This window comes from Salvelinus alpinus, chromosome 7, assembly GCF_045679555.1.
Source record: "Salvelinus alpinus chromosome 7, SLU_Salpinus.1, whole genome shotgun sequence".
Lineage (NCBI taxonomy): Eukaryota > Metazoa > Chordata > Actinopteri > Salmoniformes > Salmonidae > Salvelinus > Salvelinus alpinus.
The window spans coordinates 84,976,096-84,999,901 of record NC_092092.1 but is presented as its reverse complement, the minus strand read 5'-3'; the positions used below and the strand labels follow the sequence as shown (position 1 = coordinate 84,999,901).

The 23,806-nt window shown below is 44.3% G+C and overlaps 1 protein-coding gene across 1 annotated transcript in view; it reads left to right on the top strand.

Annotated features, from left to right (window-relative positions):
• The window catches only part of LOC139581794 (netrin receptor UNC5A-like), a 643,974-nt gene that overhangs the window by 559,168 nt on the left and 61,000 nt on the right, over nt 1-23,806 (top strand). Inside the window, exon 12 of the mRNA XM_071411970.1 lies at nt 8,267-8,500. Coding sequence (XP_071268071.1) covers nt 8,267-8,500 — 234 coding nt within the window. The remainder of the gene's footprint in view (nt 1-8,266; nt 8,501-23,806) is intronic.

Sequence of the window (23,806 nt, the reverse complement as noted above, 5' to 3'; positions counted from 1 at the left end):
ATTGAAAGATGCAGGGGAGGTTCAAGCATTCACTAAGAATATATTACATAACAACACAGCAGCAGAGAGAGAGAGACATTTAGTGACACAGCAGCGTCGATGCAGAACAAGAAGCCAGTGTACAGTAGCAGTAGTAGCGAACAGCGGCACGATGACAGAACATACCTGTAAACTGATGCAGCCCCCAGCATGCTTGAAAATATGGAGAGTGGTACTCAGTAATGTGTTGTATTGGATTTACCTCAAACATAACACTTTGTTTTCAGGACAAAAAAAAGTTAATTGCTTTGACACATATTTGCAAGCATGTTTTGGAATATTTTTATTTGGTACAGGCTTCCTGCTTTTCTCCTTATTTTCAAGCATAGTGGTGGCTGCATCATGTTATGGGTATGCTTGTAAGTGTCAAAGACTGGGGAGTTTCTCCAGGATATATAAGAAATGGAATGGTTCAGTCTGCTTTCCATCAGACACTGGGAGATGAATTCACCTTTCAGACAGACAATAACCTAAAACTCAAGGCCAAATCTACACTGGAGTTGCTTACCAAGAAGACAGTGAATGTTCCTGAGTGGCCGAGTTACAGTTTTGACTTACTTGAAAATCTATGGTAAGACCTAAAAATGGTCGTCTAGCAATGATCAATAACCAACTTGACAAAGCTCAAAGAATATTGAAAATAATAATTGGCAACTTTTGCACAATCCAGGTGGAAGCTCTGAGAGACTTACACAGAAATCCCTGCCAAAGGTGCTTCTACAAAGTATTGACTCAGGGGTGTAAATTAGATATTTCTAAAATCATGTTTTCACTTTGTCATTATTGGGTATTGTTTGTAGATGGGTGAAAAAAAATTCAGTCTGTAACAGAACAAAATGTGGAATACGTCAAGGGGTATGAACACTTTCTGAAGGCTACTTCAATTACCTCATAACCCAGCACATTGACTCAGTACTGGTTTTCCCTGTATATAACCATGTTAATACCTGATCATCCCTGTATTTAACCATGGTATTACCTGGTACTCCCTTTATATATCCATGTTATTACCTGGTACTCCCTGTATTTAACCATGTTATTACCTGGTACTCCCTGTATATAGCCATGTTATTACCTGGTACTTCCTGTATATAGCCATGTTATTACCTGGTACTTCCTGTATATAGCCATGTTATTACCTGGTACTTCCTGTATATAGCCATGTTATTACCTGGTACTTCCTGTATATAGCCATGTTATTACCTGGTACTTCCTGTATATAGCCATGTTATTACCTGGTACTTCCTGTATATAGCCATGTTATTACCTGGTACTTCCTGTATATAGCCATGGTATTTTTACCATGGCTATATATGTGATGGCCGAATGGTAAAGAACATCTAGCCACTCGAGAGCACCCTTACCTGCCGATCTATAAATTACATCTCCATAATCTATCATGGGTAGGATGGTCATCTGAATCAGGGTTAGTTTGGCAGCTGGGGTGAAAGAGGAGTGATTAAGATAGAGGAAACCAAGTCTAGATTTAACTTTATCCTGTAGCTTTGATATGTGCTGAGAGAAGGACAGTGTACCATCTAGCCATACTCCCAAGTACTTGTATGAGGTGACTAGCTCAAGCTCTAAACCCTCAGAGGTAGTAATCAGAATCTGTGGGGAGAGGGGCTTCTTTATTTTTGACATTTTTTTTAAGGGGTGGATCTGCTTTATTATTGCGGACAGATTGTTGCTTCCGTGCACCAAAAACTGGAAACACTGGATAATATGGAGGAAAAGGAAATCCTCAGAAAATTCAGCAGCGAATATGCCTCTCCATTGGTTCTGGTATGGAAAAAGAATGGGGACTTTTGTCTATGTACTGACTTTAGGTGGTTAAACGCCCGCACAGTAAAGGATGCTCATCCATGTAATTGTCTGCGTCATTTCCAATCCCCCATATATTTTGGGGGTAAATTTATATATATCCATACATACATAAACATTCATTTAAAAAAATGTTTTACCTTTTATTTAACTAGACAAATCAGTTTAGAACAAATTCTTATTTACAATGACGGCCTAGGAACAGTGGGTTAAGGGGCAGGGCAGAACGACAGACTTTTAACTTGTCAGCTCTGGGATTCGATCTAGCAACCTTTCAGTTACTAGTCCAATGCTCTAACCACTAGGCTACCTGCCACCCCAACATACATACATAAACATGTATATATATATGTATATATATATATACAGTTGAAGTCGGAAGTTTACATTCACCTTAGCCAAATACATTTAAACTCAGTTTTTCACAATTTCTGACATTTAATCCTAGTAAAAATTCCCTGTCTTAGGTCAGTTAGGATCACCACTTTATTTTAAGAATGTGAAATGTCAGAATAATAGTAGAGAGAATTATTTATTTCAGCTTTTATTTCTTTCATCACATTCCCAGTGGGTCAGAAGTTTACATACACTCAATTAGTATTTGGTAGCATTGCCTTTAAATTGTTTAACTTGGGTCAAATGTTTCGGGTAGCCTTCCACAAGCTTCCCACAATAAGCTGGGTGAATTTTGGCCCATTCCTCCTGACAGAGCTGTTGTAACTGAGTCAGGTTTGTAGGCCTCCTTGCTCGCACACACTTTTTCAGTTCTGCCCACAAATGTTCTATAGGATTGAGGTCAGGGCTTTGTGATGGCCACTCCAATACCTTGACTTTGTTGTCCTTTAAGCCATTTTGCCACAACTTTGAAAGTACGCTTGGGGTCATTGTCCATTTGGAAGACCCATGATGCCATCTGTTTTGTGAAGTGCACCAGTCCCTCCTGCAGCAAAGCACCCCCATAACATGATTCTGCCACCCCCGTGCTTCACGGTTGGGATGGTGTTCTCCTCCACCGGCTTGCAAGCCTCCATACATAAGGCACAGTCAACTTAGTGTATGTAAACTTCTGACCCACTGGAATTGTGAAACAGTGAATTATAAGTTAAATAATCTGTCTGTTAACAATTGTTGGAAAATGACTTGTGTCATACACAAAGTAGATGTCCTAACCGACTTGCCGAAACTATAGATTGTTATTAACAAGAAATGTGGAGTGGTTGAAAAACGAGGGAGAAGCATCGGGGCTAGTCGCATTGGAAGGGGTGGGAGATGAAGAAATGTTGGACGGGCAAGGAGGCATGACTGAGTCAATGACCATATTAGAGCCACATATTTCCCTCAGTTTACACAGGTCCACAAAGAATTTCAAAACAAACTCAATTTTGATAAACTCCCAAATCTATTTGGTGAAATTCCACATGTTATTTTTTCTTTTTTTCTTTGACCTTTATTTAACTTCTCTAGGGTAGGGGGCAGCATTCGGAATTTTGGATGAAATGCATGCCCAAATTAAACTGCCTGCTTCTCGGGCCCAGAATATATGATATGCATATAACTGGTAGATTTGGATAGAAAACACTCTAAAGTTTCCAAAACTGTTAAAATAGAGTATGTGAGTATAACAGAACTGATTTAGCAGGCTAATCTTTAAACCTATGTAAAATATGTTTCGTTTTCTTTATTTTTATAATGAGTATTTCAATTTGGCGCCCAGCAGTTTCACTGGCTGTTGAAGAGGTGGGACGCTAACGTACCCAAGAGAGGTTTTAACTAGGCAAGTCAGTTAAGAACAAATTCATATTTACAATGACGGCCTACTCCCCCGGCCAAACCTGGGCCAATTGTGTGCCGTCCTATGGGACTCCCAATCACGGCCGGATGTGATACATCCTGGAATCAAACCAGGGACTGTAGTGACTGTATCTCTTGCACTGAGATGCAGTGCCTTAGACCTCTACGCCACTCGGGAGCCCACAGTATGCCATCACAGCAGCAATATTTGTGACCTGTTGCCACAAGAAGGGCAACCAATAAAGAACAAAAACCATTGTAAATACAACCCATATTTATGTTTATTTATTTTCCCTTTTTTTCCCTTTTTTTACAAATAATATCTAATTTGAAATGTCTTTATTCTTTTCGAGAGAGAGAGAGAGAGGCCTAAACATCAGCTCCACAGGTAACTTCCACAAAACTGTGAATGATCTCAGAGACAAGGCAAGAAGGGCCTTGTATGCCATCGAAAGGAACATAACATTTAAATTGAGAGGCGGGAGAGAGAGGAGAGAGAGAGAGGCAGAAAAGGGAAGTAGAGGGTAAGAGAGAAGAAGTTAGTGTCAGAAAGATGTGGATATTAAACGGTTTCTCTCTCCTCTGCTCTCCAGTCAGAGAAACATAGAAATGATTAGAGATTGAGACTCTATTGTGGTTACATAGGAAATGAACTGTGTCCGTTCTAATTGTATTGATGCAGATAGTGTGGTATCAATCCCATGGGACTCGAACAGGGGATTGCTGTGGTGGAAAGTTTAGTCTCATGTTCATGACGTTTTTTAATTTATTTTTAATTTGTAAAGTGTGTTGAAACATTGTATTAATAAACTTTAAATAAATTGTGATTTTATATAAATCTGTACAGGGACCATTTTGTCTGTAGCCAGGTGGGTTGAAGCTAAAGGCCCGCTTGTGAATGTTTTGCGTCTATCGAAGTTTATTCATTAGGTATTAGGTAATTTATTGATTTATTCAGGCTTTATATGCGGTTATCTGATAGATTAAATGATCAAAGCCTTTTCATTATCTTCAAATGCTACGAAATTAGCAACTATCAAATAAAAGAAACAGGGCATTAAAAATAACTCTTTTAGGACTTAGGTCTGTTGAGCTGCTGGTAATTGTTCTGGCAGGTAGAGCTGTTGGTAAATTTTCTGGCAGGTAGAGGTGTTGGTAATTGTTCTGGCAGGTAGAGCTGTTTGTAATTGTTCTGGCAGGTAGAGATGATGGTAATTGTTCTGGCAGGTAGAGCTGATGGTAATTGTTCTGGCAGGTAGAGATGATGGTAATTGTTCTGGCAGGTAGAGCTGATGGTAATTGTTCTGGCAGGTAGAGCTGATGGTAATTGTTCTGGCAGGTAGAGCTGATGGTAATTGTTCTGTTCTGGCAGGTAGAGCTGATGGTAACTGTTCTGGCAGATAGAGCTGTTGGTAATTGTTCTGGCAGGTAGAGCTGATGGTAATTGTTCTGGCAGGTAGAGCTGATGGTAATTGTACTGTTCTGGCAGGTAGAGCTGTTGGTAATTGTTCTGGCAGGTAGAGCTGTTGGTAATTGTTCTGGCAGGTAGAGCTGATGGTAATTGTTCTGGCAGGTAGAGCTGTTGGTAATTGTTCTGGCAGGTAGAGCTGTTGGTAATTGTACTGTTCTGGCAGGTAGAGCTGTTGGTAATTGTTCTGGCAGGTAGAGCTGATGGTAATTGTTCTGGCTGGCAGGTAGAGCTGTTGGTAATTATTCTGGCAGGTAGAGCTATTGGTAAATGTTCTGGCAGGTAGAGCTGTTGGTAATTGTACTGGCAGGTAGAGCTGATGGTAATTGTTCTGGCAGATAGAGCTGATGGTAATTGTACTGGCAGGTAGAGCTGTTGGTAATTGTACTGTTCTGGCAGGTAGAGCTGTTGGTAATTGTTCTGGCAGGTAGAGCTGATGGTAATTGTTCTGGCAGGTAGAGCTGATGGTAATTGTTCTGGCAGGTAGAGCTGATGGTAATTGTACTGTTCTGGCAGGTAGAGCTGTTGGTAATTGTTCTGGCAGGTAGAGCTGTTGGTAATTGTTGTTCTGGCAGGTAGAGCTGATGGTAATTGTACTGTTCTGGCAGGTAGAGCTGTTGGTAATTGTTCTGGCAGGTAGAGCTGATGGTAATTGTTCTGGCAGGTAGAGCTGTTGGTAATTGTTCTGGCAAGTAGAGCTGATGTTAATTGTTCTGGCAGGTAGAGCTGTTGGTAATTGTTCTGGCAGGTAGAGCTGTTGGTAATTGTACTGTTCTGGCAGGTAGAGCCGATGGTAATTGTTCTGGCACGTAGAGGTGTTGGTAATTGTTATGGCAGGTAGAGCTGTTGGTAATTGTTCTGGCAGGTAGAGATGATGGTAATTGTTCTGGCAGGTAGAGCTGATGGTAATTGTTCTGGCAGGTAGATTGTAATTGTACTGTTCTGGCAGGTAGAGCTGTTGGTAATTGTTCTGGCAGGTAGAGCTGATGGTAATTGTTCTGGCAGGTAGAGCTGATGGTAATTGTTCTGGCAGGTAGAGCTGTTGGTAATTGTTCTGGCAGGTAGAGCTGATGGTAATTGTTCTGGCAGGTAGAGCTGATGGTAATTGTACTGTTCTGGCAGGTAGAGCTGATGGTAATTGTTCTGGCATTTAGAGCTGATGGTAATTGTTCTGGCAGGTAGAGCTGATGGTAATTGTTCTGTTCTGGCAGGTAGAGCTGTTGGTAATTGTTCTGGCAGGTAGAGCTGTTGGTAATTGTTCTGGCATTTAGAGCTGATGGTAATTGTTCTGGCAGGTAGAGCTGATGGTAATTGTTCTGGCATTTAGAGCTGATGGTAATTGTTCTGGCAGGTAGAGCTGATGGTAATTGTTCTGGCAGGTAGAGCTGTTGGTAATTGTTCTGGCAGGTAGAGCTGTTGGTAATTGTTCTGGCAGATAGAGCTGTTGGTAATTGTACTGTTCTGGCAGGTAGAGCTGATGGTAATTGTTCTGGCAGGTAGAGCTGATGGTAATTGTTCTGGCAGGTAGAGCTGTTGGTAATTGTTCTGGCAGGTAGAGCTGTTGGTAATTGTTCTGGCAGGTAGAGCTGATGGTAATTGTTCTGGCAGGTAGAGCTGATGGTAATTGTTCTGTTCTGGCAGGTAGAGCTGTTGGTAATTGTACTGTTCTGGCAGGTAGAGATGTTTGTAATTGTTCTTGCAGGTAGAGCTGTTGGTAATTGTACTGTTCTGGCAGGTAGAGCTGTTGGTAATTGTTCTGGCAGGTAGAGCTGATGGTAATTGTGTTGTTCTGGCAGCCAGCTCTCTTCACACTTCTCTTCCTCTCTCACTCTCTCTTCACCTTTCAGAACTCATTCCTCTGGCTGAGGAGTCCAATATTCTTTGGATGTTACATCTCTCCTCTCTCTCCGTTCTCTCTCCGTTCTCTCTCTGTTCTCTCTATGTTCTCTCTCCGTTCTCCCTCCTTTCTCTCTCTGTTCTCTCTCCGTTCTCTCTTTCTGTTCTCCCTCCTTTCTCTCTCTGTTCTCTCTCCGTTCTCCCTCCTTTCTCTCTCTGTTCTCTCTGTTCTCTATCATTTCTCGTTCCGTTCTCTCTCTCCGTTCACTCTCTCCGTTCTCTCTCTTTCTCTCCAGAAGCAGTGTTGTTGCCAGGAAACTAGAGGAGTCTTCTTCCATGTCAATTGATTGCCTAGATCCGAACTACATAGTTGATTATTAATGTTCTATAGGTCACTGTCCTCACATACTGTATATACACCGCCTGACCCCATAACCACACACCCTCTCCCTGATCCCATGACCCAATAACCACACACACATCCTCTGTCTGACCCCATAACCACACACACACCCTCCGCAAGACCCCATAACCACACACACACACCTTCTGTCTGACCCCATAACCACACACCCTCTGTCTGACCCCATAACCACACACCCTCTCCCTGACCCCATAACCACACACCCTCTCCCTGACCCCATAACCACACACCCTCTGTCTGACCCCATAACCACACACCCTCTGTCTGACCCCATAACCACACACCCTCTCCCTGACCCCATAACCACACACCCTCTCCCTGACCCCATAACCACACACCCTCTCCCTGACCCCATAACCACACACCCTCTCCCTGACCCCATAACCACACACCCTCTCCCTGACCCCATAACCACACACCCTCTGTCTGACCCCATAACCACACACCCTCTGTCTGACCCCATAACCACACACCCTCTGTCTGACCCCATAACCACACACCCTCTGTCTGACCCCATAACCACACACCCTCTCCCTGACCCCATAACCACACACCCTCTGCCTGACCCCATAACCACACACCCTCTCCCTGACCCCATAACCACGCACTCTCTCCCTGACCCTATCACCACAGCATGGGCTCCATGACTGCGTGAAGCACTCAGCGCCGTACTGTCTGATCTCATAACACACACACACTATCTACCCACAACACACACACACACACACACACACACACACACACACACAGCACACACACACACACACACACACACACACACACACACACACACACACACACACACACACACACACACACACACACACACACACACACACACACACCCTGCCCCTAACCCCACACCTCTCTCTCTCTATCCCCAGGACGTCTTAATGATGGGAGAGGAGTTGATCTCAGAGCCGTATTACTGTCAGTTGGAGGCAGAGACGTGCAGGGTGTTCTCGGAGCAGCTGGGTCGTTTCTCTCTGGTGGGAGAATCTCTAAACATGGCCGCAGCTAAGCGTCTCCGCCTGGTGCTCTTCTCTGACGCATACTGCTCTACCCTGGAGTATAACATCAGAGTCTACTGCATGGATGATACACAAGATGTCTTCAAGGTAAGGAACCTAGATTCACACACACCTTTAGATCCCCACAGAGGTGCTGTTTCATCCACAGAGGTGATGTTTCATCCACAGAGGTGCTGTTTCATCCAAAGAGGTGCTGTTTCATCCACAGAGGTGCTGTTTCATCCACACACCTTTAGAACCAGACATAGGTGATGTTTCATCCACAGAGGTGTTGTTTCATCCACAGAGGTGCTGTTTCATCCACACACCTTTAGATCCCCACAGAGGTGCTGTTTCATCCACAGAGGTGTTGTTTCATCCACAGAGGTGCTGTTTCATCCACACACCTTTAGATCCCCACAGAGTTGATGTTTCATCCACAGAGGTGCTGTTTCATCCACAGAGGTGTTGTTTCATCCACAGAGGTGCTGTTTCATCCACACACCTTTAGATCCCCACAGAGTTGATGTTTCATCCACAGAGGTGCTGTTTCATCCACAGAGGTGTTGTTTCATCCACAGAGGTGCTGTTTCATCCACACACCTTTAGATCCCCACAGAGTTGATGTTTCATCCACAGAGGTGCTGTTTCATCCACAGAGGTGCTGTTTCATCCACAGAGGTGCTGTTTCATCCACAGAGGTGCTGTTTCATTCTGTCTATTAAAGGCACTGGATATGCTGTAAGGCTGATTAGACATCCTGACGGAAATGTGCCTCCCGCACGCTTGAATGATCTAGTGTGTGTGTGTTTGTGTGTGTGTGTGTCTGTCTGTTTGTGTGTGTCTGTGTGCTTGTCTGTGTGTGTGTCTGTGTGCGCCCAACTTAAATTACCACCCCCCCCCCTCCATGGGCCCTTGTCAAAAGCAGTGCACTATATATGAAAAGGGGTGGCGTTTGGGATGAGCCAATGAGTGTTCTGAGTGGTTCATGTATCTGCTAAATGAATGTCTCTCTTTGTAACGAATGATAGAGCTGTGTGATGTCTGGATTACCAAACAACAGGACCACGTTTTAAATCACCCTGTAAAAACTACAACTCCCTAGATAGGCTGTGGCTTACCACAGCAACGAGAGAATGAGAGAGACATGGAGAGGCTAGTGCACTTTGGGGCCAGGGGGAGAGGGGGCCAGGGGGAGAGGGGGCCAGGGAGAGTGGGCCAGGGGGAGAGGGGGCCAGGGGGGAGGGGGCCAGGGGGAAGGGGAGAGTGGGCCAGGGGGAGAGTGGGAGAGTGGGCCAGGGGGAGAGGGGGCCAGGGGGAGAGTGGGAGAGTGGGCCAGGGGGAGAGGGGGCCAGGGGGGAGGGGGCCAGGGGGAAGGGGGAGAGTGGGCCAGGGGGAGAGTGGGAGAGTGGGCCAGGGGGAGAGGGGGCCAGGGGAGAGTGGGCCAGGGGGAGAGTGGGAGAGTGGGCCAGGGGGAGAGGGGGCCAGGGGGAGAGGGGGAGAGGGGGCCAGGGGGAGAGTGGGCCAGGGGGAGAGGGGGCCAGGGGGAGAGTGGGAGAGTGGGCCAGGGGGAGAGGGGGCCAGGGGGAGAGGGGGAGAGGGGGCCAGGGGGAGAGGGGGCCAGGGGGAGAGTGGGAGAGGGGAAGAGGGGGAGAGTGGGCCAGGGGGAGAGGGGGCCAGGGGGGAGGGGGAGAGGGGAAGAGGGGGAGAGTGGGCCAGGGGGAGAGTGGGAGAGGGGAAGAGGGGGAGAGTGGGCCAGGGGGAGAGGGGACTAGGGGGGAGAAACCAGGGGGGGAGTGGGAGAGGGGAAGAGGGGGAGAGTGGAAGAGGGGGCAAAGGGGGAGAGGGGGAGAGTGGGACAGGGGGAGAGGGGGAGAGTGGAAGAGGGGGCCAGGGGGAGAGGGGGAGAGGGGGCCAGGGAGAGAGGGGGAGAGTGGGCCAGGGGGAGAGGGTCTCCAATTACATAGAATGAACTACAGGACAAAATACAAGCCCTCCAACACCTGTGGGGTTGATGGTATCCTAAATTAAAATAAAATATACATACCACACATTCCAATTGGCTACACTTAAACTCTTTAACATCATCCTCAGCTCTGGCATCTTCCCCAATATTTGGAACCGAGGACTGTTCACCCCAATCCACAAAAGTGGAGGCAAATTTGACCCCAATAACTACCGTGGGATATGCGTCAACAGCAGCCTTGGGAAAATCCTCTGCTTTATCATTAACAGCAGACTCGTACATTTCCTCAATGAAAACAATGTACTGAGCAAATGTCAAATTGACTTTTTACCAAAATACTGTACGACAGACCACGTATTCACCCTGCACACCCTAATTGACAAAGGAACAGGTCTGGGGTCCGGGGTCCGCTCACCAACCAAGAATTCACAAAATGAGACAAACACCAAATCCATAACAAAACCACCACCTACAGAGAAATTATCCTGGAGAAGAGTCCACTAAGCAAGCTGGTCCTGGGGGTCTGTTCAGAAACACAAACAGACCCCACAGAGCCTCAGGACCGCAACATAATTAGACTCAACAAAACAAAAAGATAATTACTTGACACATTGGACAGAATCAACAAAAAAGACTGAGCAAACTAGATTGCTATTTGGCCCTAAACAGAGAGTACACAGTGGCAGAATAATTGACCACTGGGACTGAACCAAACTTAAGGAAAGCTTTGACTATATACAGTGAGCATAGCCTTGCTATTGAGAAAGGCCACCGTAGTCAGACCTGGCTCTCAAGAGAAGAGACACACTGCCCACAAAATGAGGTGGAAACCGAGCTGCACTACCTAACCTTCTGCCAAATGTATGACCATATTAGAGACACATATTTCCCTCAGATTACACAGACACACAAATAATTTGAAAACAAATCCAATTTTGATAAACTCCCATATCTACTGGGAGAAATTCCACAGTGTGCCATCACAGCAGCAAGATTTGTGACCTGCTGCCACAAGAAAAGGGCAACCAGTGAAGAACAAACACCATTGTAAATACAACCCATATTTATGCTTATTTATTTTAACTTGTGTGCTTTAACCATTTGTACATTGTTACAACACTGTGTATATATAATATAACATTTGTAATGTCTTTATTGTTTTGAAACTTCTGTATGTGTAATGTTTACTGTTAATTTGTATTGTTTATTTCACTTTTGTATAATATCTACCTCACTTGCTTTGGCAATGTTAACACATGTTTCCCATGCCAATAAAGCCCCTTGAATTGAAATTGAATTGAGAGAGAGAGAGAGAGAGAGAGAGAGAGAGAGAGAGAGAGAGAGAGAGAGAGAGAGAGAGAGAGAGAGAGAGAGAGAGAGAGAGAGAGAGAGAGAGAGAGAGAGAGAGAGAGAGAAGTGAAGAACATAGCCCTTCTTACATCAGCTGATATCTCAAAGTGCTCTACAGAAACCCAGCCTAAAACCCCAAACAGCAAGCAATGCAGGTGTAGAAGCACGGTGGCTAGGAAAAACTCCCTAGAAAGGCCAGAACCTAGGAAGAAACCTAGAGAGGAACCAGGCTGTGAGGGGTGGCCAGTCCTCTTCTCGCTGTGCCGGGTGGAGATTATAACAGAACATGGCCAAGATGTTCAAATTTTCATAAATGACCAACATGGTCAAATAATAATAATCACAGTAGTTGTCGAGGGTGCAGCAAGTCAGCACCTCAGGAGTAAATGTCAGTTGGCTTTTCATAGCCGATCATTCAGAGTATCTCTACCGCTCCTGCTGTCTCTAGAGAGTTGAAAACAGCAGGTCTGGGACAGGTAGCACGTCCGGTGAACAGGTCACGGTTCCATAGCCACAGGTACTTGAACTATTTGCACATAATATGACATTTGAAATGTCTTGTGGAACTTTTGTGAGTGTAATGTTTACTGTTACTTTTTATTGTTTATTTCGCTTTTGTTTATTGTCTATTTCACTTGCTTTGGCAATGTTAACATATATTTCCCTTGCCAATAAAGCCCCTTAAATTGAAATTGAATTGAGAGAGGAGAGGAGAAAAGAGGAGGGGGATGGGGGGGGTGAGTGGAGGGGAGAGTAGGGGAAAGCAGGAAAAGAGGGGAGAAGAGGGGACAGAGGAGAGTGGGAAAGAAAGGAGAATGAGAGGAGAGGAGAGGAGAATGAGAGGAGAGGAGAGGAGAGGAGAGGAGAGGAGAGGAGAGGAGAGGAGAGGAGAGGAGAGGAGAGGAGAGGAGAGGAGAGGAGAGGAGAGGAGAGGAGAGGAGAGGAGAGGAGAGGAGAGAGCAGGGGGGTAGATTGTATGGGGTGTGCTGAGACAAAACCAGTATCATACCGGATATGGGCAATTTTCTGGATACAATTATGATCAGAGTTTTATTTATAATTATACCTGATCAGAAACACAAATTTTCAGGAGCCAGCGTGTATCTTTCTCAAGTCAGTCAGTCATGTGAGGTTCTATATACAGTGGGGAGAACAAGTATTTGATACACTGACAATTTTGCAGGTTTTCCTACTTACAAAGCATGTAGAGGTCTGTAATTTTTATCATAGGTACACTTCAACTGTGAGAGAAGGAATCTAAAACAAAAATCCAGAAAATCACATTGTATGATTTTTAAGTAATTAATTTGCATTTTATTGCATGACATAAGTATTTGATACATCAGAAAAGCAGAACTGAATATTTGGTACAGAAACCTTTGTTTGCAATTACAGAGATCATACGTTTCCTGTAGTTCTTGACCAGGTTTGCACACACTGCAGCAGGGATTTTGGCCCACTCCTCCATACAGACCTTCTCCAGATCCTTCAGGTTTCGGGGCTGTCGCTGGGCAATACGGACTTTCGGCTCCCTCCAAAGATTTTCTATTGGGTTCAGGTCTGGAGACTGGCTAGGCCACTCCAGGACCTTGAGATGCTTCTTACGGAGCCACTCCTTAGTTGCCCTGGCTGTGTGTTTCGGGTCGTTGTCATGCTGGAAGACCGAGCCACGACCCATCTTCAATGCTCTTACTGAGGGAAGGAGGTTGTTGGTCAAGATCTCGCGATACATGGCCCCATCCATCCTCCCCTCAATACGGTGCAGTCGTCCTGTCCCCTTTGCAGAAAAGCATCCCCAAAGAATGATGTTTCCACCTCCATGCTTCACGGTTGGGATGGTGTTCTTGGGGTTGTACTCATCCTTCTATTCCTCCAAACACGGCGAGTGGAGTTTAGAGCAAAAAGCTCTATTTTTGTCTCATCAGACCACATGACCTTCTCCCATTCCTCCTCTGGATCATCCAGATGGTCATTGGCAAACTTCAGACGGGCCTGGACATGCGCTGGCTTGAGCAGGGGGACCTTGCGTGCGCTGCAGGATTTTAATCCATGACGGCGTAGTGTGTTACTAATGGTTTTCTTTGAGACTGTGGTCCCAGCTCTCTTCAGGTCATTGACCAGGTCCTGCCGTGTAGTTCTGGGCTGATACTTATGTCATGCAATAAAATGCGAATTAATTACTTAAAAATCATACAATGTGATTTTCTGGATTTTTGTTTTAGATTCCGTCTCTCACAGTTGAAGTGTACCTATGATAAAAATGACAGACCTCTACATGCTTTGTAAGTAGGAAAACCTGCAAAATCGGCAGTGTATCAAATACTTGTTCTCCCCACTGTATGTACATATTATCATTCACCCCTTTAGATTTGTGTGTATTCGGAAGTTATTGGGAAAATTAGATTACTTGTTAGATATTACTGCCCTGTCGGAACTAGAAGCACAAGCATTTCGCTACACTCGCAATAACATCTGCTAACCATGTGTATGTGACCAATAACATTTGATTTGATTTGAGACGTGGTCTAAATAACTCGATTGGCTAGTTTGCCTGTACTGGAAAGAAAAGGTTGGGCTTTTATATTGATCCTCCTATCTCTGATTGGATAGAGTGAAGCTGTATATCTCTGGGCACTCAGCTTCATCATTTCACCCGATCAGTTTCCCTCGCATGTTTTCGGTCTGATCATTTAGATTTCTGCCGCCTGCTACTTTGATAAATCACATGGCGGGGACGTTTTGCTATCAAACTGTGTCAATGAGCATCATATCTAACAAGTTGGGCGAATGTTAGGGGAAAAAATGTAAACGCTAATGCGCATTCTGACTGAGTGACAGCAAACGTGACTGCCCACTGCAAGGAGATACACAACCTCCGTGCGCTGCTCCTAATCCTCAGATTAGATGCAGGATAAAACAACACTATTGATACAGGATAAAACGACAATATTGATGCAGGATAAAACAACACTATTGATGCAGGATAAAACAACACACCATTGATGCAGGATAAAACACCACTATTGATGCAGGATAAAACAACACTATTGATACAGAATAAAACTACACTATTGATGCAGGATAAACAACACTATTGATACAGAATAAAACACAACTATTGATGCAGGATAAAACAACACTATTGATGCAGGATAAAACAACACTATTGATGCAGGATAAAACAACACACTATTGATGCAGGATAAAACAACACTATTGATGCAGGATAAAACAACACACTATTGATGCAGGATAAAACAACACTATTGATGCAGGATAAAACAACACACTATTGATGCAGGATAAAACAACACACTATTGATGAAGGATAAAACAACACTATTGATGCAGGATAAAACTACACACTATTGATGCAGGATAAACAACACTATTGATGCAGGATAAACAACACTATTGATGCAGGATAAACAACACTATTGATGCAGGATAAAACAACACTATTGATGCAGGATAAAACAACACTATTGATGCAGGATAAAACAACACTATTGATGCAGGATAAAACAACACACTATTGATGCAGGATAAAACAACACTATTGATGCAGGATAAAACAACACTATTGATGCAGGATAAAACAACACTATTGATGCAGGATAAAACAACACTATTGATGCAGGATAAAACAACACTATTGATGCAGGATAAACAACACTATTGATGCAGGATAAAACAACACACTATTGATGCAGGATAAAACAACACTATTGATGCAGGATAAAACAACACACTATTGATGCAGGATAAACAACACTATTGATGCAGGATAAAACAACACTATTGATGCAGGATAAAACAACACTATTGATGCAGGATAAAACAACACTATTGATGCAGGATAAAACAACACTATTGATGCAGGATAAAACAACACTATTGATGCAGGATAAAACAACACTATTGATGCAGGATAAAACAACACTATTGATGCAGGATAAAACAACACTATTGATGCAGGATAAAACAACACTATTGATACAGGATAAAACAACACACTATTGATGCAGGATAAAACTACACTATTGATGCAGGATAAAACAACACACTATTGATGCAGGATAAACAACACTATTGATGCAGGATAAAACAACACACTATTGATGCAGGATAAACAACACTATTGATACAGGATAGAACTACACTATTGATGCAGGATAAAACAACACTATTGATGCAGGATAAAACAACACTATTGATGCAGGATAAAACAACACTATTGATGCAGGATAAAACAACACTATTGATGTAGTATAAAACAACACTATTGATGCAGTATAAACAACACTATTGATGCAGGATAAACAACACTATTGATGCAGGATAAAACAACACTATAGATGCAGGATAAAACAACACTATTGATGCAGGATAAAACAACACTATTGATGCAGGATAAACAACACTATTGATGAAGGATAAACAACACTATTGATGAAGGATCGAGCAACATTATTGATTGACCAACCCACTGCAACAAACTATACTATTTTCACACTTCTGAGCTTAGCTGCACTGGCCTGGGATTGCAGCCACCATATTTGCTGGAACGAGCAATGTTTGAATTGGTCTTCTGTTAGGGAATATCACAAAGAACATAGGATTCCATAGAGAATGAGGTTATGATTTACTGCCGTAAAACAGATACATCTCCCAGAGATGTAAACTCCAGTATTTCTCATCTGTAAACTGGCATCTCAATTCACAACCTGACCTGGAGCGTGAGCTCAATTCTCTCCTCCCTCCTCCTCCTCCTCTGCTCTGCGATTGGCTCATTTCAGACAGACCTGCCCCACATCCCTCATCCACCTCCCTCCTCCTCTGCTCTCTGATTGGCTCATTTCAGACAGACCTCCCCCACTTTCCTCTCCTCCACATCCCTCCTCTCCTCCCTCCTCCTCTGCTCTCTGATTGGCTCATTTCAGACAGACCTCCCCCACTTTCCTCTCCTCCACATCCCTCCTCTCCTCCCTCCTCCTCTGCTCTCTGATTGGCTCATTTCAGACAGACCTCCCCCACTTTCCTCTCCTCCACATCCCTCCTCTCCTCCCTCCTCCTCTGCTCTCTGATTGGCTCATTTCAGACAGACCTCCCCCACTTTCCTAGAGTTCTACAGCCCTCTGGGAGCAGGTCAGACACTCCACCAGACTGAAGTGGAGTGGGAGACACCACTTCTGGCTAGAGGGGTGACAGAGGGAGAGGAGGAGTCAATGACAGGAGAGAAGGATCACAGGGGGCGTCTGGTGGAGAGCTGAGAGAGAGAGACTCTCCTTTTAATTTACAAATTAAATTTTTCTAATGAAATCTTAACAGGCTACTCAGAGGCAGTCCCTGCGGGAGGCTGGCATTACTGCCTGGTTATCCCCTCCGTATGGAGCAAGGAAAGGAAGGAAGAGAAAGAGTGAGAGAGAGAGAAACGGCAGGGAAGAGAGTGATGGGGAATCTCATGGTGTGTGGCAGTCGAGCGAAACCACCATCAGGACAAAATTAGCCACACACACACACACACACACACACACACAGACAGTCACACACGCGTAAGATGTCACGTGTTGACAGGACCATATCTCATGTTACTAGAGGAGGACACGGCCATTTAATGACATCCTGCATGTGGATGTAGTTTGCTTTATTGTGTGTGTGTGTGTGTGTGTGTGTGTGTGTGTGTGTGTGTGTGTGTGTGTGTGTGTGTGTGTGTGTGTGTGTGTGTGTGTGTGTGTGTGTGTGTGTGTGTGTGTGTGTGTGTGTGTGTGTGTGTGTGTGTGTGTGTGTGTGTGTGTGTGTGTGTGTAGGAAAGACGGCTGGCTGATGCAGGCTCTGTAGATGTGCGTGTGTGCGTGCGTCTGTACAGGTGTATGTTTGTGTGTCTTGCCGAGAGATCAGAGCCTGTTCAGTTCTCTCTCCGGTGCCTCTAGTTCTTTGGCTGTCAGTCATTCTCAGTCGACAGGCCTGAGAGCTGCAACCACACACACACACACACACACACACACACACACACACACACACACACACACACACACACACACACACACACACACACACACACACACACACACACACACACACCAACACACATACACACCAACACACATACACACCAACACACACACACACACACACACACACACACACACACACACACACACACACACACACACACACACACACACACACACCAACACACATACACACCAACACACACACACACACACACACACACACACACACACACACACACACACACACACACACACACACACACACACACACACACACACACACACACACACACACACCAACACACATACCAACAGGGCCTGTGTCAGCCAGCATAGTCTTCCCCACAAACACACAGCGTCTCTCATCTCCCAGTTAGGACTGGTATTGTCTTTGATGCAGAGTGTGTGATACTGAGTGTGCTGTGTCTCTTGGGGGTTGCGATGACATTTCCCTGTGTTGCTCTGCATATGTGATCCAGCTGTATGTTAGCCAGACAGTCCCTATCGGGACCAATTAAGTTAATATTTAATGTGTCCGCCATCCTCTATTGGACCTCGCCAGGGCTGGCGGTTAGCTGACTGGCTCGCCGCACCCCGGGTAACGTGTGTTGGTCGAGTGTGTGGAGAAATGGTGCTGCATATGCTAGCTGTGTGTGTGTGTGTGTGTGTGTGTGTGTGTGTGTGTGTGTGTGTGTGTGTGTGTGTGTGTGTGTGTGTGTGTGTGTGTGTGTGTGTGTGTGCGTGTGCGTGTGCGTGTGTGTGTGTGTCCTCTCCGTGTGCTAGTGTAGAACATGAGGATGTGTGAAAACTTGCGTAAAGCGAATAGAAAAACGAATAGCTTTTCACGTGGCGCTGACTGGTAAGACGCTTCTGGAGAACGGTCACATGTGCTAGCAACGTAGACCTCATGGGCTCAATCCTCTGTATGAACCAGGAGGAAGTGGTAGTCTGGAAGCAAGCAGTGTAACGTCCTTTACATGAGCTCATCTGTACACAGCTCAGACCTGAGGGACACAGTGGTTATTAACCTGAGGGACACGGTGGTTATTAACCTGAGGGACATGGTGGTTATTACCCTGAGGGACACGGTGGTTATTACCCTGAGGGACACGGTGGTTATTAACCTGAGGGACACGGTCATTGACTCCTGGTTATTGTGTCTAACATTTAGCCATTCTATATCTGGGTCAAACACTTGCTGTACGACTCGCCAAAGTTTAGATTGTCACATTGTTAGTTTATTGTTTAGTTAAGATTAAAGGGCTTATGTCACGTTGATAGTTTATTGTTAAGTTGACATCAGGGATTGTAACATACTCTGTTTCACGGAAACATGGCTCTATCGGGTTATGCTGTCGGATTCGGTACAGCCACCGGGATTCTTTGTGCGTCACACCGACAGAAAGAAGAAGGGTGTGTGTTTCATGATTAATGACTCATGGTGTAATTGTAACAACATACAGGAACTCAAGTCATTTTGTTCACCTGACAAAGAATTCCTCACAATCAAATGCCGACCACATTATCTCCCAAGAGAATTCCTGTAGGTTATTCTCACAGCCGTGTGTATCCCACCTCAAGCAGATACCATGACGGCCCTCAAGGAACTTCACAGGACTTTATGACAACTGGAAACCATATATCCTGAGGCTGCATTTATTGTCGCTGGGGATTTTAACAAAGCGAATTTGAGAACAAGGCTACCTAAATTCTATCAGCATATTGATTGTAGCACTCGTGCTGGCAAAACACTAGACCCCTGCTACTCTAATTTCCGCGATGCAGACAAGGCCCTCCCCCACCCTCCATTCGGGAAATCTGACCATGACTCCATTTTGCTCCTCCCTTCCTATAGGCAGAAACTCAAACAGGATGTACCCGTGACAAGGTCTATTCAACGCTGGTCTGACCAATCGGAATCCACGCTTCAAGATTGTTTTGATCACGCGGACTGGGACGTGTTCCCGGGTTGCCTCAGAGAATAATATAGATTTATACGCTGATTTGGTGAGTGAGTTTATAAGGAAGTGTATAGTGGATGTTGTACCCACTGTGACTATTAAAACCTACCCTAACCAGAAACCGTGGATAGTAGGCGGAATTCGCACAAAACTGAAAGCGCGAACAACCGCATTTAACCATGGAAAGATGACTGGGAATATGGCCGACTATAAACAGTGTAGTTATTCCCTCCACAAAGCAATCAAACAAGTGAAATGTCAGTATACAAAGTGGAGTCGCAATTCAACGGCTCAGACACAAGAAGTATTTGGGGTCTACAGACAATCACAGACTACAAAAAGATAATCAGCCACGTCACGGACACCGACGTCTTGCTTCCAGACAAACTAAACACCTTCTTTGCCAACTTTGAGGATAATACAGTGCCACCATTGTTCCTGTACCCAAGAAGGTAAAGGTAACTGAGCTAAATGACTATCGCCCCGTAGCACTCACTTCTGTCATCATGAAGAGCTTTGAGAGACTAGTTAAGGATCATATCACCTCCACCCTACCTGCCACCCTAGACCCACTTCAGTTTGCATACCGCCCCAATAGGTCCACAGACAATGTAATCGCCATCACACTGCACACTGCCCTATCCCACCTGGACAAGAGGAATACCAATATAATGCGGTTCATTGACTTCATTGACTACAGCTCAGCATTCAACAACACATCCAGAAGGTGAGGTCAGTACAGGTGCATCAAAGCTGGGACCGAGAGACTGAAAAATAGCTTCTATCTCAAGGCCATCAGACTGTCACTAACACAGATAGGCTGCTGCCTGCAGACTTGAAATCATTGGCCACTTTAATAAATGGGATCACTAGCCACTTTAATAATGTTTACATATCTTTCATTACTCATCTCATATGTATATACTGTCTTTTATACCATCTTAGCCTATTCCGCTCGGTCATTGCTCATCCATATATTTATATATTCTTATTCCTTTACTTAGATTGTGTGTATTAGGTAGTTATTGTGGAATTGTTAGATTTCGTGTTAGATATTATGATCGATGTCAGAAGCACAAGCATTTCGCATTAACATCTGCTAACCATGAGGCCAATGCATGTGGATTTACTTCCTATTTACATTACATAACTGATGTTCCAGCTGTTTGGATTATACATTTGCAAAAAATGTGGGAAAAAAACTGTTTTTTGCTTTGTCATATTGTGTGTAGATTGACGAAGAAAAAATAACAATTTAATCAATTTTAGAATAAGGCTGTAAAGTAACAAAATGTGGAAAAAGTCAAGGGGTCTGAATACTTTCCGAATGCACTGTACATAGCTGCCTGTAAATTACTAATACTTCATATTTGCATAGTTACTGTAAATTACTAATACTTAATATTTACATAGCTGCAGTGTGTCACGATCGTCGTAAGGACCAAAGCGCAGCGTGGTTTGAATACATTCTTCTAAGTTTAATGAAGACTTAAACAAAAACAACAAAACGAATAAGACGAACGTGACCGCTATATAAACACTGTGCAAACATGCAACATAACATAGACAATAACTCACAACCCACAATACAAAACAGGCTACCTAAATATGGTTCCCAATCAGAGACAACGCAAAACACATGTCTCTGATTGAAAACCATATCAGGCCAAACACATAGAAATAGACAAACCAGACATACAACATAGAATGCCCACTCAGTTCACACCCTGACCAAACAAAACATAAAAAATACAAAGCAAACTATAGTCAGGGCGTGACACAGTGGTTGAAAAAGTATTCAATTGTCATATTTGAGTAAAAGTAAAGATACTTTAATAGGAAAAGACTCGAGCAAAAGTAGTTGACTTGTAGATAACCTGTAGCCAGTGGGTCTGGCGACGAGTATGAAGCGAGGGCCAACCAACGAGAGCGTACAGGTCGCAATGGTGGGTAGTGTATGGGGCTTTGGTGACAAAACGGATGGCACTGTGATAGACTGCATTCAGTTTGTTGAGTAGAGTGTTGGAGGCTATTTTATAGATGACATCACCGAAGTCGAGGATCGGTAGGATGGTCAGTTTTACAAGGGTATGTTTGGCAGCATGAGTGAAGGATGCTTTGTTGCGAAATAGGAAGCTGATTCTAGATTTAATTTTGGATTGGAGATGCTTAATGTGAGTCTGGAAGGAGAGTTTACAGTCTAATCAGACACCTAGGTATTTATAGTTGTCCACATATTCAAAGTCAGAGCCGTCCGGAGTAGTGATGCTGGACGGGCGAGCAGGTGTGGGCAGTGATCGGTTGAATAGCATGCATTTAGTTTTACTTGCGTTTAAGAGCAGTGGGAGGCCACCGAAGGAGAGTTGTATGGCATTGAAGCTCGTCTGGAGGTTAGTTAACACAGTGTCCAAAGAGGGGCCAGAAGTATACAGAATGGTGTCGTCTGCGTAAAGGTGTATCAGAGAATCACCAGCAGCAAGAGCAACATCATTGATGTATACAGAGAAGAGAGTCGGCCCGAGGATTGAACCCTGTGGCACCCCCATAGAGACTGCCAGAGTTCCGGACAACAGGCCCTCCGATTTGACACACTGAACTCTATCAGAGAAGTAGTTGGTAAACCAGGCAAGGCAATCATTTGAGAAACCAGGGCTGTCGAGTCTGCCAATAAGAATGTGGTGATTGACAGAGTCGTTTAGGACCTTGAGCGTGGCTGAGGTGCACCCATGACCAGCTCTAAAACCGGATTGCATAGCGGAGAAGGTACGGAGGGATTCGAAATGGTCGGTAATCTGTTTGTTAGCTTGGCTTTCGCAGACCTTAGAAAGACAGGGTAGGATAGATATAGGTCTGTAGCAGTTTGGGTCTAGAGCAGACATGGGCAAACTACGGCCCGCGGGCCACATACGGCCCGTTAGGCTTTTTAATCCGGCAGCAAGTTGTCCAAATTATAGTAAAAACCTCCTTTTTTTCCCCTTTCCCTGCAATGCCCACGTTTCCCCAATAGATGGCGCACTCAAAACACATTGACCGTTGTTGGAGTGGCGCGTATTTCTCTTTATTTCACTTTAATTTTCACTTCGTTTCACGTCACCATTAAGCGAGAATTGCCACAACAAAACTAACTCCAGACTTTGATGCACTGGCAAAAAAGGGAGACCAACAACACTGTTCCCACTGAAATGGTGAGTTTTTCTGCTGTGTTATGAAAAAATGCATATGGAAAGTTTGGAAGTGCGTCTTTTAATTAAGAGCAATGCGCATTTACGCACAGCAGCGGTACAGTAGCTTTATTAACACGCCGCACATCGCTCTTAATTTAAATTTAAATTTTCAGCTGCAGGTAGGATATTTAATACAGCCTATGTCTGTGTGCTTGGCAACGATACACGTGTACTGTTTGCGCGTGAAGGCGAGGGCGTCCGTGGCGAGTTTGTAGAGCGCGCGGTCAGGACAATCCATCCATGATTTTGCGGAGTTTAACACAAGTAGATATTATTGAGCTTGAGTATTTCGTTGTGTAATAATATGTTTTGAATGTTGAAAGTGATTCCATTTTTCAATAAATGTTGATTTCTTTAACTTTGCACCTTCGATTGAAACTTATTAAAAACAGACGCAATCTTGATAAATCACAGTGCGTATGTTATTTTAATCTATTTACATTTCCTCATCCCGGTATCTGCGAAATAGTATGTAAATGCCATATCTTGCATATTCCTTGAGACAAATTTATTAACTGATAAGGGCTATTTTTCACATTTGAAAGACAGTTAATAAATTGGGTTGTAGTGTTCTTACTGTGCTATGAGGTTTGCACACACTACATTTAATGCTTTAGTATATCCGGCCCAAACACTCCCTCCAAATGCTCCTGGCCCGGCCCCTCTGTCAAATTTTAGAACCCATTGTGGCCCGCGAGTCAAAAAGTTTGCCCACCCCTGGTCTAGAGTGTCTCCCCCTTTGACGAGGGGGATGACTGCGGCAGCTTTCCAATCTTTGGGAATCTCAGACGATACGAAAGAGAGGTTGAACAGGCTAGTAATAGGGGTTTGCAACAATTTCGGCAGATCATTTTAGAAAGAGAGGGTCCAGATTGTCTAGCCCGGCTGATTTGTAG